General features: G+C 48.5%; 2 protein-coding genes across 2 annotated transcripts; both read right to left on the reverse strand.

Annotated features, from left to right (window-relative positions):
- Positions 1–702: 702 nt before the first annotated feature.
- thop1 (thimet oligopeptidase 1) lies at positions 703–8,608 on the reverse strand. Its single transcript, XM_077606843.1, has 14 exons — positions 8,497–8,608; positions 7,608–7,805; positions 5,068–5,216; positions 4,865–4,972; positions 4,694–4,796; positions 3,425–3,582; positions 3,198–3,333; positions 2,960–3,102; positions 2,423–2,646; positions 1,726–1,927; positions 1,468–1,654; positions 1,265–1,393; positions 1,050–1,186; positions 703–924 (listed from the first exon to the last, which is right to left on the reverse strand). The coding sequence occupies exons 1-14, from the start codon at positions 8,507–8,509 to the stop codon at positions 763–765; spliced, it is 2,049 nt and encodes a 682-aa protein (XP_077462969.1). The 5' UTR covers positions 8,510–8,608; the 3' UTR covers positions 703–762.
- A 211-nt stretch (positions 8,609–8,819) lies between these two features.
- Positions 8,820–11,166, reverse strand: LOC144078617 (receptor expression-enhancing protein 6-like). Its single transcript, XM_077606846.1, has 7 exons — positions 10,959–11,166; positions 10,565–10,658; positions 10,286–10,424; positions 10,037–10,205; positions 9,401–9,519; positions 9,304–9,334; positions 8,820–9,128 (listed from the first exon to the last, which is right to left on the reverse strand). Exons 1-6 carry the CDS (start codon positions 11,089–11,091, stop codon positions 9,311–9,313), a joined length of 678 nt encoding a protein of 225 aa, XP_077462972.1. The 5' UTR covers positions 11,092–11,166; the 3' UTR covers positions 8,820–9,128; positions 9,304–9,310.
- Between the last annotated feature and the right edge of the window lie 939 nt (positions 11,167–12,105).

The raw sequence follows: 12,105 nt of genomic DNA on the forward strand, positions 1-12,105 counted from the left end.
CAGTACGTGACTGAAGAAATAGAGAAAAATAAAGTAGTAGTAACAGTAAGTACTACTGTAATGAAATTGTAAATCCAGAAATCCTACTCCAGAAAACTTACACCAGCATAGAAAACGTTGAGATTAATCTTTGAATGAAGGTTCTCAGCAAATCATTTGGAATATACTATATTTCCTAAAATAATGGTAAATCATTTAAAATTAAACTAGAAGTAAATGTGTTCCATGGCATTTTCAGGTATTGTTCTCTAGAATTTCACATAAGTCTTCTAGTGTTGTTTTTTGTCAGTGTCAGACATCAATCCCCAGCTTTGATCAATTACATTGCGTGTCCAAATGGCTACTACTTAAAATAAAAAAATATAAAAAATTGGCAGCACATTGTAGAGCAGTACGTACTTGTATTTAGAAATATGTCCAGCGGAGGGCAGTACATGCCCTTGTTATTCCTAAATGAATGTTATCTGCATTGGGCCTTATATGGCCCGCGGGCCGAGGTTGAAAAACTTGTACACACACGATCCGGGGGCGGGGCGAGCGTTTCGGCGAAACGTCCGTTCGGCGAACTGTCCGTCGGCGAATCGTCCGAGTACCCTTGGCCACCCCTGCCTTAAATGGATCCAAATGAATCTCCTGTAAAGGAAGAACTTTTTCTAATGCCGATCGGGAATCAAGAAGGAAAAACAAAAACCCAAAGGGATGTGCAGTGAAAGGACTTTTTAATGAGTCAATCTTAGCTCTAGCGTGGATCCCGTTTGGGTCTCAGCAGGGGCAGGGCGTTCCGGCCGGCAGTTCCGAGGCCAGTCCCTTGCTGACCAGGAAGGCTTCTTGCTCGGGTTCGCGCCCGAGAAATTTCCTCAGCATGTCCGCCGCGTCCACCGAGCCGCCGGGGGCCAGGATGCACTTCCTGTAGTCCAGGCCCACCTGCGCGCAAGTCACGGAGGCGGGTCAATTCGAGCCGAGCTGACCGACCGACCGACCGAGGGAGGGAGGGAGGGGTGGCTTTCAATTTCCCTGCCTCCGAGTCGCTAAAATACGGTCTCACTGACCTTGGGGTTCATGATCCCTTCTCGCTTGAAGCGGGCGTAGAACATGTCCATGGAGAAGACCTCGCTCCACAGGTAGCCGTAGTACTGCGCGTCGTAACCGTCCGACAGGTGGCCGAAAGTGGCCGGCATGTTGGTGCCTGCGGAGGGAGCGGTGGTGGTGGTGGTGGTGGTGGTAGTAGCGGCGTGTCGGGCCGCCCTCGGACCGGAGCGCTAACCTGGAGAAGCGGGAATCCCCAAGATCTCCCGGCAGAGTCGCGCGTACTCCTCGGCCGGGTCCAGGCCGCCGCGGGTGTGCAGCGCCTGGTCCACCTTGGCCAGAACGATCTGCCTCAGGTTGAAGAGCCCTGCAAAAAAGGTGGCGTTAGCCTCAGCGCTAGCTCCGGCTAGCAAAGGAAGCAGGTTTTGCCGGCCGACTCACCCGTGTTAGCCAGCCGAGACTTGATGAGCTTCTCCAGGAGCTCTTCCGGGATGGGCCGTCCGCTCTGGTAGTGTTTGGACATCCTGCGCAGGGGTTCCTTCTCCCACACCCAGTTCTCCAACATCTGCGACGGCGCCTCCACAAAGTCCCGCTCCACGTGGGTGCCGCTGAACATGGCGTAGTCCGCCTGCAAGACGCCAAAAGGGACGGGTCGTCGGCGAGCCGGCCCCGCTCGGAGTGGCGCCGAGCCCGCCTGACCTGCGCGCAGAGTTGATGCATGACGTGTCCAAACTCGTGGAAGTAGGTCTCCACCTCGTCGTGCTGCAGCAGCGAGGGCGCGGCCGCCGTGGGCTTGCTGAAGTTGGCCACCATGGCGGCCACCGACGCCTGGCGCCGCCCGTCGCTCAGCAGGCAGCCGGGCTGGAGGCCGAAGCACGCCGCGTGGCCGTACTTGCCCTCCCTGCCGGGAGTGCGACGGTGAGCGAGCGGGGAGCGGGGAGCGGGGAGGGCTGCTTGGCTCCCTTCCTCCATATCGTGTGCGGTCGATTGGTCGCCGGTCTTTTGGTCGCCCGGACCGCGACAACGGGCGACTGAAAGACCGGCGACAACACGGTGTACGCATGAATAAAAGGCAACAATGGCCATGAGCCGTTTCACTGAGCCGACGTGTGAGTGTACAAGAGTTTGTATGTACCTGCGTTGCTGTCCCTTTAAGAAGCCACGTCAGTTCAGTCAGGGTCTTAACAAGTTCTCCAACAAAAAACAATCAAAGTTGGGAGCTTTTCTTTAGTCTAATAATGAATAGGGCATTAAGTATGACTAAATAGTCATTTGCAGTTTGTATTTAGGGAATTTGAGCAACCATTTAAATGGTCATTATCAATAACCTTCCGGGCGACCTAAAGACCGGTGACCAATCGACCGTGTACCGCGTGGATGACGGCGCCGTGCTCACCTGGGGTAAAGGTCCAGGTAGAACTGTCCCACGGCCCATCCCTGGTCCGCGTCCTTCACCGAGTAGACCTTGACGTCGGGGTGCCACGTGGGGGCGTCGTCCAGCAGCTGGAAGCTCAGGCCCAGGAGCTCCTGGTAGATGTCCAGGAGACCCTGGGTCACCACGTCCATGGGGAAGTACTCCTTCAGGAGGTTCTGGTCCACGGCGAATTGCGTCTCCTCCACCTGACGCCGCCAAAGGAAAAGCAAGAAAGATCCTCTGAATGACGCCGCTTGTGTTGGCATTATTCCTTTGAGCTCGTTAGCGTTAGCATTTGAGGGGACATTTCATTTTCATGAGCAGTGATTACATCGGTGCTTCTTAACCTGGTTGGAGCTAAGCAACAAAATAATAGGACCGACTCCCCTAAAATTGGTTCCATCCAAGCCAGGTTAAGAACCACCGGATTAGATGATTGATGGAATTTTCTCACGGGTCGCTGGCGTTTGGCCCCGGGTCAATCCCGGTAGACCACCCCGTTTCGAAGCTGGGGCTCACCTGCGTCATGAAGTAGCGCGTGTCCCAGGCGTGGAGTTGTCCGTCGAAGGGCAGAGCTCTCTTCTGGCACTCCTCCTCCTTCAGCTTGAGGAGGAGCGAGCGCTCTTGCTCGCCCAGCGGCTTCAGCTTGCAGGACAGTTCCTCTGAGGAGACGCAGAAGAACAAGAAGCTCCGGGATGGAACGCCACGGCGAGGAGGAAAGCTCCGGGACGGGACGGGACGGACGGCGAGTCCTCACCCAGGAAGGCGGCCACCTGCTTGGCAGACTTGGCCATGTTCATCTCCAGGACAAAATCGGCGTGGGTGCCGAAGCCCAGCAGAGAACACTTCCGCGCTCGCAGTTCCACCATCTCCTTCAAGATGGCCGAGTTCTCCTGCGCGCGGAAGGGAGGGAAGGAGAAGGAGGAGGTGAAGTGCAGAAAGGCAGAGGAGGAGGAGAGCCAGCCGTCGAGGAAGAGGCAGCACCTCCTTGCAACGAGAGTTGAAGGCCAACTCCAGCTTCTTTCGGGTTTCCGGCACAAAGCATTTCTTCATGGTGGGGAAGTAGTGAGGGTACTTCAGGGTGACTTTCAGCTCCTCGCCGTCTTTGTCCAGCGAGCTCAGGAAGTCTTCGGGCAAGCCGCCTGGCCAGAGCAGAGGACGAGGACGAGGAGAAGAATGAAGGCCAGAAGGAGACGGCGCTTACCAATGTTCCCTCTAAGCTGCGCGCGTGCGTGCGCAATTGCGCACTACTCTCGTCTTCTCTGCGCAGCAGCAATCATACGCCGCACAGTAAATAAAATCCATTTTTTACCCCTTTCCCCATGATGGCGCCGTTTAAGCGGCAGCCAGTGGCAGTAGCTCTGTCCACTCTTATGTTTTTCGTGTTTTACAGCATGTTTTACATGAAAAATTCGAGGGAACATTGACATGCACCTGCTTGTGGCAGGTGTGATACTGGTGTGTGGCCATAGCGAGCAATGATGATGTCGTGACCGGATGATTCGCCTAAAGACGTTTCGCCGACGGACGTTTGACAGACGGACAGGTCTCCGAATGAACGTTCGTTCAAACAGCGTTTAATGATCAAATACAAATACTAGTATTTGTTAGTTTAATGATTAAATACAAATACTAGTATTTAATCATTAAACGCTGTTTTTGGCTGGATTTGACCGAATTTGAGAGCATTTTGAGCCGTTTGGCGAATGGACGTATATAGTCGTTTTTTTGCCTCCATCGCGACATTTTACCGAGGAATTCACTTCCCTGGGCTCGGTTCTAATGTCCAAAGAGCTCCAGTATTTGTATTTAATCATTAAATGCTGTTTTAGGATGGATTTGACCCGATGGCTGTCATTTTACGGCTCGGTTCTGCCCAAGAGTGCTTATTCCCGGGCTGCCATTGATGGTAGACTAACATTGATTTTTACTATAATTTGGACAACGCCGGCGGCGGGCCGGATTAAAAATCCTAACGGGCCGTATATGGCCCGCGGGCCAAGGTTGAAAAACTTGTACACACACGATCCGGGGCTGGGGCGAGCGCGCGAATCCCGTTTCGGCGAAACCTCCGTTCGGCCGAACATCCATTGGGCGACCTGCCCGTCTGTCAAACGTCCGTCGGCGAAACGTCTTTAGGCGAATCATTCGAGTAGCGATGATGTCTGTGGCTCACACTGGTACTCGGTGCGCTCAGGGAGCTTGTCTTTCTGCCCAGATCAACGAAAAATGAGAGGGAACATTGGCGCCTACCCAGTTCCTCCCGGCTGAAGCTCAGACTGGTGGTGTCCTCGTTCAAGTTCTTGTTGAAGTCGATGCACAAGTTGCTCAATGTCTTCTTGATGCTCTTGATCTCCTGAAGGCACACAAAGCCGCGTTGGGCCGCCGGCCGTCCGTCCGTCCGTCCAAGCTCTTCACACTCACCTCTTGCTTTTCCTTGGAAAGATGGAGGCCGTTCCTCTGACCCAACTTCAGGAGGCGCTCCATGTAGCGCCGGGACTCGGCCGGCAGGTCGGCGCCGTCCGTCTCCTTCTGACGGGGAGGGGCGGCGTCCAAAGCGGACGGGAAGTGATTGACGGGGAGAGCCACGGGGAGGCCAGGCGAGAAGAAGACGGACGGGGAAAAACCTGCAAGGCGACGATGCGCAGGTAGACGTCCTCCCTCATGCTCATCTCCACGTCGAACTCGGACAAACGCTTGTCGGCTTCCGTGCTGGCCGCTCGCACTTCTTTGCACGGAGAGACGTGCTGAGGGAAGTCCAGGACGTTTCGCTCCACTGGGCAAAGGACCCAAAAAAAAGAGTCTACTTTATCAACCATAGATTAATACACTGGTGTGAAAGTGGCGGCCCGGGGGCTAAATCTGGCCCGCAGCATCATATTGTGTGGCCCGGGAAAGTCAATCATGAGTGGCAACTTTGTGTTTTAGGATCAAATTAAAATGAAGATTATAGATGTATATTAAATTTCCTAATTTTCCCTTTCAAATCAATAATTGTCATTTTTTAATCCATTTTTTCTGTTTTTAGTCCAAAAATCATTTTGTAAAATCAAAAAATATATTTAAAAAAAGCTAAAATAAATATGGTTTTAGATCTATAAAAAACGGAATATTGAGGGCTTTTAATCCATTTATAAAAAAAGAAATCTAAATATATTTCCTGATTTCCCCCTTTTAAATCAATAATTGCAATTTTTTTCATCCATGGTTTTAGTTCAAAAATCATTTTGTAAAATCTAAAAATATATTCTATTTTCCACTTTAATATGGAAGATAATGATTAAAATATATTTTCCCTTACTAAGAAAAAAAGCTCAAATAAACATTTTTTTTTTTAGATCTATAAAAAACGGAATATTCAGGACTTTTGATCCAGTTCTTTTAATCCATTTATAAAAAAATATATCTAAATACTATATCTAAAATGGTCCGGCCCACATGACATTAATGCGGCCCGCGAACCAACTGACACCCTTGGGTTAATACATTTATTAAAAAACGAGCAGGAGATTATAGTTACAGTAATCCCTGGAATACCGTGGTTCATGTAGGGTCACCCCTATTATAACTATTTTTCTTCTTCGGTCCGAGTAGCAAAAGAGTCTTCCGCTTACGAGATTCAGCGTGGATTGACACATTTTTATGAACTTTAAAAAAAAAAAGTTTAATAATAACGGGGAGAAAAAAAAAAATCGCAAAGTGCTGAATTTGCGAGAAGTGAAGAATCGATCATCGAGGGATGACTAAATGGTTTTGGCCTTGTAAAAATTGACAATGACGCATAGATAGGATGTTTATAGAGCTGGATGTGGAATCAGTGTTAGCCCTTGTCGGCCATATTGTGTCAGTGTTGTTAAAAAAAAAAAAAGCCATTCAAGTCAACGGAGCGGCTCATTTGAAGAAGCGATAAATTGTTCCATTTTTAACGGCTGGGTTTTGGGGAATGTCAGAGACGGAATAAAGTAACAGCATATCTAAAAGTCATCTTTTTTTTTTCTTTTTCTAAAAATCCTGCATTGTCCAATGATTTTCATGGATTGGATGAGCATCGCTGTCAACGGAAGCCAATGAGATCGTAGCGGTGAAACCTATTGTATATGAGCGCGTGGGTTAGGGATTCCAGGAGAGCTTTATTGTGGCGGGGTTCTTTTTGTCCAAAGCTCTGGCGCGGCAAACGCCGACTCGGCGTTTTGCCGCGGCCCCACAACGGCGGACAAAAGAGCCACCGGGGCGGTGGCTTTACATTGACGTGGCGCTCGGAAGGTTCCGGAGGCAAGCCGTCATTTGCCTTCCTGTCAATTCCGGGACACTTTTTGGGTCACTTCCAGTGACTGCCCATGGATTTGGGGGTATTTTCTGTATTAAGGGGATTTGGCAGATCACTTTCTGTTGATTCTGGGGCATGTACGTGTCATTTCCTATCCATTTTCAGGCATTGTTTACGTCACAGGTGTCAAAGTGGCGGCCCGGGGGCCAAATCTGGCCCGCCGCATCATTTTGTGCGGCCCGAGAAAGTCAATCATGAGTGCTGACTCTCTGTTTTAGGATCAAATTCAAATGATTATAGATGTATATTATATTTTCTGATGTTCCCCCTTTTAAATCAAGAATTGTCATTTTTTAATCATTTTTTTCTGTGTTTTTAGTTCAAAAATCATTTCGTAAAATCTAAAAATATTTTCTGTTTTCTAAAAGAGATTTTCTTTTACTAAGAAAAAAAAGCTAAAATAAACATTGTTTTAGATCTATAAAAATGGAATAGTTAGGGCTTTTGATCCAGTTCTTTTAATCCATTTATGAAAATAAAAATCTAAATATTATATCTAAAATGGTCCGGCCCACATGAAATGGAGTTGACGTTAATGCGGCCCGCCCACGAACCAACCCGAGTCTGACACCCTTGGTTTCCTTACTGACAATTTTGGGTGACTTCCTATTGGCTTTCAGCTTCTTTCGCTCTTTGATTTTGAGGGATTTCTCAATCAGTCCCTTTCGATATTTACAGTTACTACATGTTGACTTTGGTGCAATTTGAGAGGGTTTAAAAAATGTTTTGTATGCCATTGAAAACGAATAGACGGTAGCTTATGATACATATGGGGGAATAAACTTTTTTTTTGTCTCGATTTTGTCATTTGTCAACTTTGGAGGCCAAGGGGTCACCTACCGGTGTAGTCCACTTCCACGTCGGCCAGCGCCTTGACGGTGTTCTGGAAAGTGACGGCGCCGAGGTCCAGCGCGCCCACCGCGTCGTACACCTTCATGGTGTCGGCCATCAGCCGCTCGGCCATCTTGCCGATCTGCTCGGCGCTCAGGTCCCATCGCAGGCGGTTGGTCGGGCACACGACGCCCAACGGCGCCTCACCTGAAAACAAATAAATGGATTACATTCAAATTTATTCATCCCACCTCTTTCTCGTCAAGCCGTTGACTGTGGGGCATTTCAAAAATGTAGTCAATTTGGGATCTTAGCACATTTGACTTCCTGTTTATGGTCAATAGGAAGTGACTACAATAAAATAAAGTGAGCCATTTTCAACAAGATACTTCCTTTGGGGGGCACAAATGAACGTCAACCTTTTGGACAACCTCCTGGCGTCATTTCCTGTTGTTTACTTTTGATTCTTTCTGATTTTGGATCGCTTTCTGATCATTTGAAGGCAAATTGTGGAAGCTTCTTTATTTTCGCCTTGTTTTCTGGCAATGTTGCGTACATTTGGCTAACATTAGGTGCTTTTAAATAGAATTACGACTTGAATTTTCCGTTATTACGACTTTAACCCCGTAATATCACATGAATAACTTTATTCCCATCTTCGTATTTTATTTATTTGTGTGGGACTACTAACAGTGCGTCAAACGTTAGCCCCGAGAAGATTAAAGCTAGCTCCACAGTTTCCTCCCACTTTGCGCATTGGGATAGCTAGCCCTAGCAACTAGCTCGCCGGCTAACCGGCATTATATCCGCGCTCGAAAACTTCGGAATTGACCACGTCAAGCTTAGAAAGTTGAAGAGCAAGGTTGGAATTACTACAAAAAGAACGTTTGTTACTCACCTGTCGGGCTCATGTTGCCGTGTGGGGAAGTTTATTATCCCTTCTCTGCGTGCTCGTTTTGTGATCAGACACAACGTCGCCGGAAAAGGACAGCGTGCACATCCGGTCCCGGCTTTACAAAACAAAAGAAACCCAAATAGTGCATATCTCATGCTCTTATTTTGTAAGTCTTGCGGAAAATGAAGGCCCCTCTCTGGTAAACATTTGTCCAACCTATAGTTTTGTTTTTTTATTTATTCATTCATTCATTCATTCGTTCATTCATTCATTCATTCATTCATTCATTCATTCATTCATTCATTCATTCATAGAGAGAGAGAAAATGAAACAGACTTTTTTTTATTCAGCTCATTTGGGGATTAAAAAGTGATTCGAAATTTCCAGGAATCGTCGTCATGGCTGGATAAATGAATGCATACATTAAAAAAAATGTGAATAAAAAACAGTTAAGGATCTTAATATTTTTTAAAGACTTCACTTGTTGACTTATTTTTACAAACTAAAAGACAAACAAAACAAAACAAAAAAAAAACAATGGAAAAATACACTGGAAAAACATCCAGATCCAACTGCGGCGTGGGTCGCCGGCGGCCATCTTGGGTAGGGCGAACGGCCCTGTGAGAAAACTGCATCTTGAAAAGTAAATATGGCGCACAATTCCTACGTTATTTCTCAGTAATTGCCCACGATCTAATTTTAGCGCTGTATCGGCGCAACACTAACGCTAACCCTTGTACATGACGTGACAATCTAGCTAGCTAGCTAGCACGCGGCTCGGTGAATCGCTACAGGAAGTTTAGGGCTCACCTGCCGCTTAACCCAGGAAAGGTCGACGGGGCTGCGGGAATAATTCAAAGGAATCAGAACGCTGACTCGGGGACAACTTTGGACCCTACGGACGTACCTCTGGCTCCTCCAACGCCTTTTGTTTCCCGCCAGAAGTTTCTCCGCTCGTACTCGTACTCGGCAGACTTTTAGTTTCGGGCGACACCAGAGCTTTGTTCTTCACCAGATTGGACAGAACTGAAGAGAAGACAAAACAATGAAATGGACAACTACTTTTGGGAAAAGCAGACCATAAAATGCCGATGTGTAGAAATGACACCAACTCTCGTATCATTGGCCGTAGCTTTTCATTTGCTATCAAGTCAATTGCGCACACGGATGTAACAAATATAACTTTCGTTTGTTGGTTCGTTCGTTGGTTCGTTGGTTCGTTCGTTTGTTCGTTCGTTGGTTTCGCTGGTACTCCGGGGACTCTGGACCCACGTGGTCTGACCCGCTTGGGTCTAGTACAGGCATGGGCAAACCGGTCCTCGAGGGCCGGTGTGGGTGCAGGTTTTTGTTCCAACCGATATGGCACAGACAGTTTAACCAATGAGATTCCTGCAGAAAACAAGAAGCACCTGACTGCAATCCACTGATTGCCCTTGTAGGACACTGGATTGGTGAAAAGGTGCCCTCTCAATGGGTTGAAATGAAAACCTGCACCCACTGCGGCCCACCGTGTGGAATAGTTTGCCCACCCCTGGTCTAATACCTTCTCTGGTGAGGTTCTCCGCCGCGCTCATGGCCTTGCCGCTGAGGTCGCTGACCATGTTGTCCACGGTGGCTTCGTGGCGCAGGAAAAGGGGGCGGACCACCCGGTCGTAGAGGACCTGCGATCCGTTCCACGCCACGGGAGCCATGCACCACAACAGGAACATGCACTGTGGTCCAGGGGCAGAGCGGAAGAACGTTACCGCGGGTTCGAGACCCGGCCGAGCCGCCGAGACGTGACTCCGGTCACCTTGAAGGCGTAGTAGAAGGGAAACCAGTAGAGGAAAATGTCCGAGAAGAACTCTCCCAGACTGAACACTCCGTAGACCACCCAGTAGGTCAGCCATTTGGTGTCGTCTTCTTTGTTGCTACTCTCGATGGCTTTCACTCTGAAACGAAAGCGCGTCAGTCTCGGTCGGCCGGGACGCTATCAGACGTCCCATTGGGTAGGGCGAGCGGCCAATGGAATGTGGATAGCAAAGGATACTTTCTTTTGAGATCCTCAATCCAAGGAGGGCGCGGAACTCACGAGTAATACGCCGGGTAGACGAAGCCGATGAGGTTGCAGAGCAGCGAGGCGCCGTAACCGTAGACCAGGTAGAAACCCGTCACAGAGACGGCGCCTAAAGGGTCGGGAAATAAAACAAAACAAAAAAATTACAAATGAAATAAACATCACTGGATTTGTCATTTAAAAAATGGACGAATTATCTTAGCATTCTCACTAGCTTTCCAGCTAAAGCGGATTAGCACGGCCACCATCAATTATAAACCTGCACAATTTAGCAGCTCATTATCGTATTAGCAACGTTAGCTTATGAGATGATGGTGTCACGTGGTTAGTCTTCAGAAGATTAAGGCAATCCTCTTGCGCCCTCGGCGCCCACGCACGCCCACGCACGCCCACGCAAACTTTGCCGTACCTAAAGCGAGGATCTTCTTCTTGATCCCGGTCTTCTCCTCCACATTCCCCAGGAAGTCGGTGAGCAGGTTCTTCTCGTTGAGGAACCTCTCGGCGCGTTCTTTGGCCGCCGACAGGAAGCTGAGCAGGCCCATGTCCTCGCGGGGAGACCAGCGACTGACCCACTTGGCGGCCACCAACAGGGAAACATTAAATCCTTGCCGCGCACCTGCCGCGGGGGAGGAGTCTGATGGGATCGGGACAGGTCGCTCATTGGACCAAATGTTGCCATGGCGACACACCCGTAGGCATTTCGTGGCGCCCAAAGGACTTGGTACCGCTAGCAATCTGGTACCACATGGGTCAAGTTAATCTCTTAAGAATGGCTTGCAAAATAAGCCATGACTTGACAACAATCAACAGGAAGCAGGAAGTCAGCCCAAAAGAACAGGAAGTGATGCAAAAATTGCCCAGACATCGAGAGGAAGCGACACGGGAAGATATGCAGAGGTCAGCTAAAATCCAAGAGCATTAAGGAAGTTAATAAACCTACAAGCCTTGATTAACATTTTGACAAATGTGGATTCAAGCATTTCAATTGGACTAGGAGTCAGAGAGTTCAAAGTAGAGATGAGCTGGATTCAAAATAAAGATGGACACTTTAAATCCCAAGGGGTTCAATGAAAAATATTGAAGGAAAAGTAACTAAAGGAGGTATAAATAATGGAACTACTATTATGCACTGATTTTATACATTTGGGAATATGATTAGTATGGGAGGTTGGTGACCATTGGAATCGTGGGCTGTACGTACGTATATAGGATGGAACTTTCCTTAACTACATACGCCATTTTAAAATGTGGAAAGACTCATTGAGATCCAAAAACAACATTAGCATTGAGCTACGACCTCTCGTTCTCAAGTTATTGGATGGCCTGCTTGGGCCATCCTGCTTTCTGCCCATATGCCCCAAACTGCAGTACTGGGAGACCAACAACAGAGGGAGACATTGCCACCACCGCACTCAGGACACCACCAGGGGGTGGCATTAACTCGGCCGCCAACAGAGGGAGCCCTTTCTCCTCGGGGGCCCCCACAGGCAGGCCTCACTTCAAAGCACTCCTATTCCATTTGTTGACCTTTTTCCACGATAGGCCGAGCCTCAATT

This window comes from Stigmatopora argus, chromosome 8 (assembly GCF_051989625.1).
Source record: "Stigmatopora argus isolate UIUO_Sarg chromosome 8, RoL_Sarg_1.0, whole genome shotgun sequence".
Classification (NCBI taxonomy): domain Eukaryota; kingdom Metazoa; phylum Chordata; class Actinopteri; order Syngnathiformes; family Syngnathidae; genus Stigmatopora; species Stigmatopora argus.

Excerpts from the sequence above, each read along its gene's own strand:
- LOC144078617 (XM_077606846.1), bottom strand. The coding sequence starts at position 11,091 with ATGGGCCTGCTCAGCTTCCTGTCGGCGGCCAAAGAACGCGCCGAGAGG. Across the intron at positions 10,659-10,958 it reads GAAGAAGATCCTCGCTTTAG|GCGCCGTCTCTGTGACGGGT; the intron begins GTACGGCAAAGT and ends CCGACCCTTTAG. Across the intron at positions 9,520-10,036 it reads GGAGAACCTCACCAGAGAAG|TTCTGTCCAATCTGGTGAAG; the intron begins GTATTAGACCAG and ends TCTTCTCTTCAG.
- thop1 (XM_077606843.1), bottom strand. Across the intron at positions 4,797-4,864 it reads TTTCCAAGGAAAAGCAAGAG|GAGATCAAGAGCATCAAGAA; the intron begins GTGAGTGTGAAG and ends GTGTGCCTTCAG. Across the intron at positions 2,647-2,959 it reads CGCGCTACTTCATGACGCAG|GTGGAGGAGACGCAATTCGC; the intron begins GTGAGCCCCAGC and ends TGGCGGCGTCAG.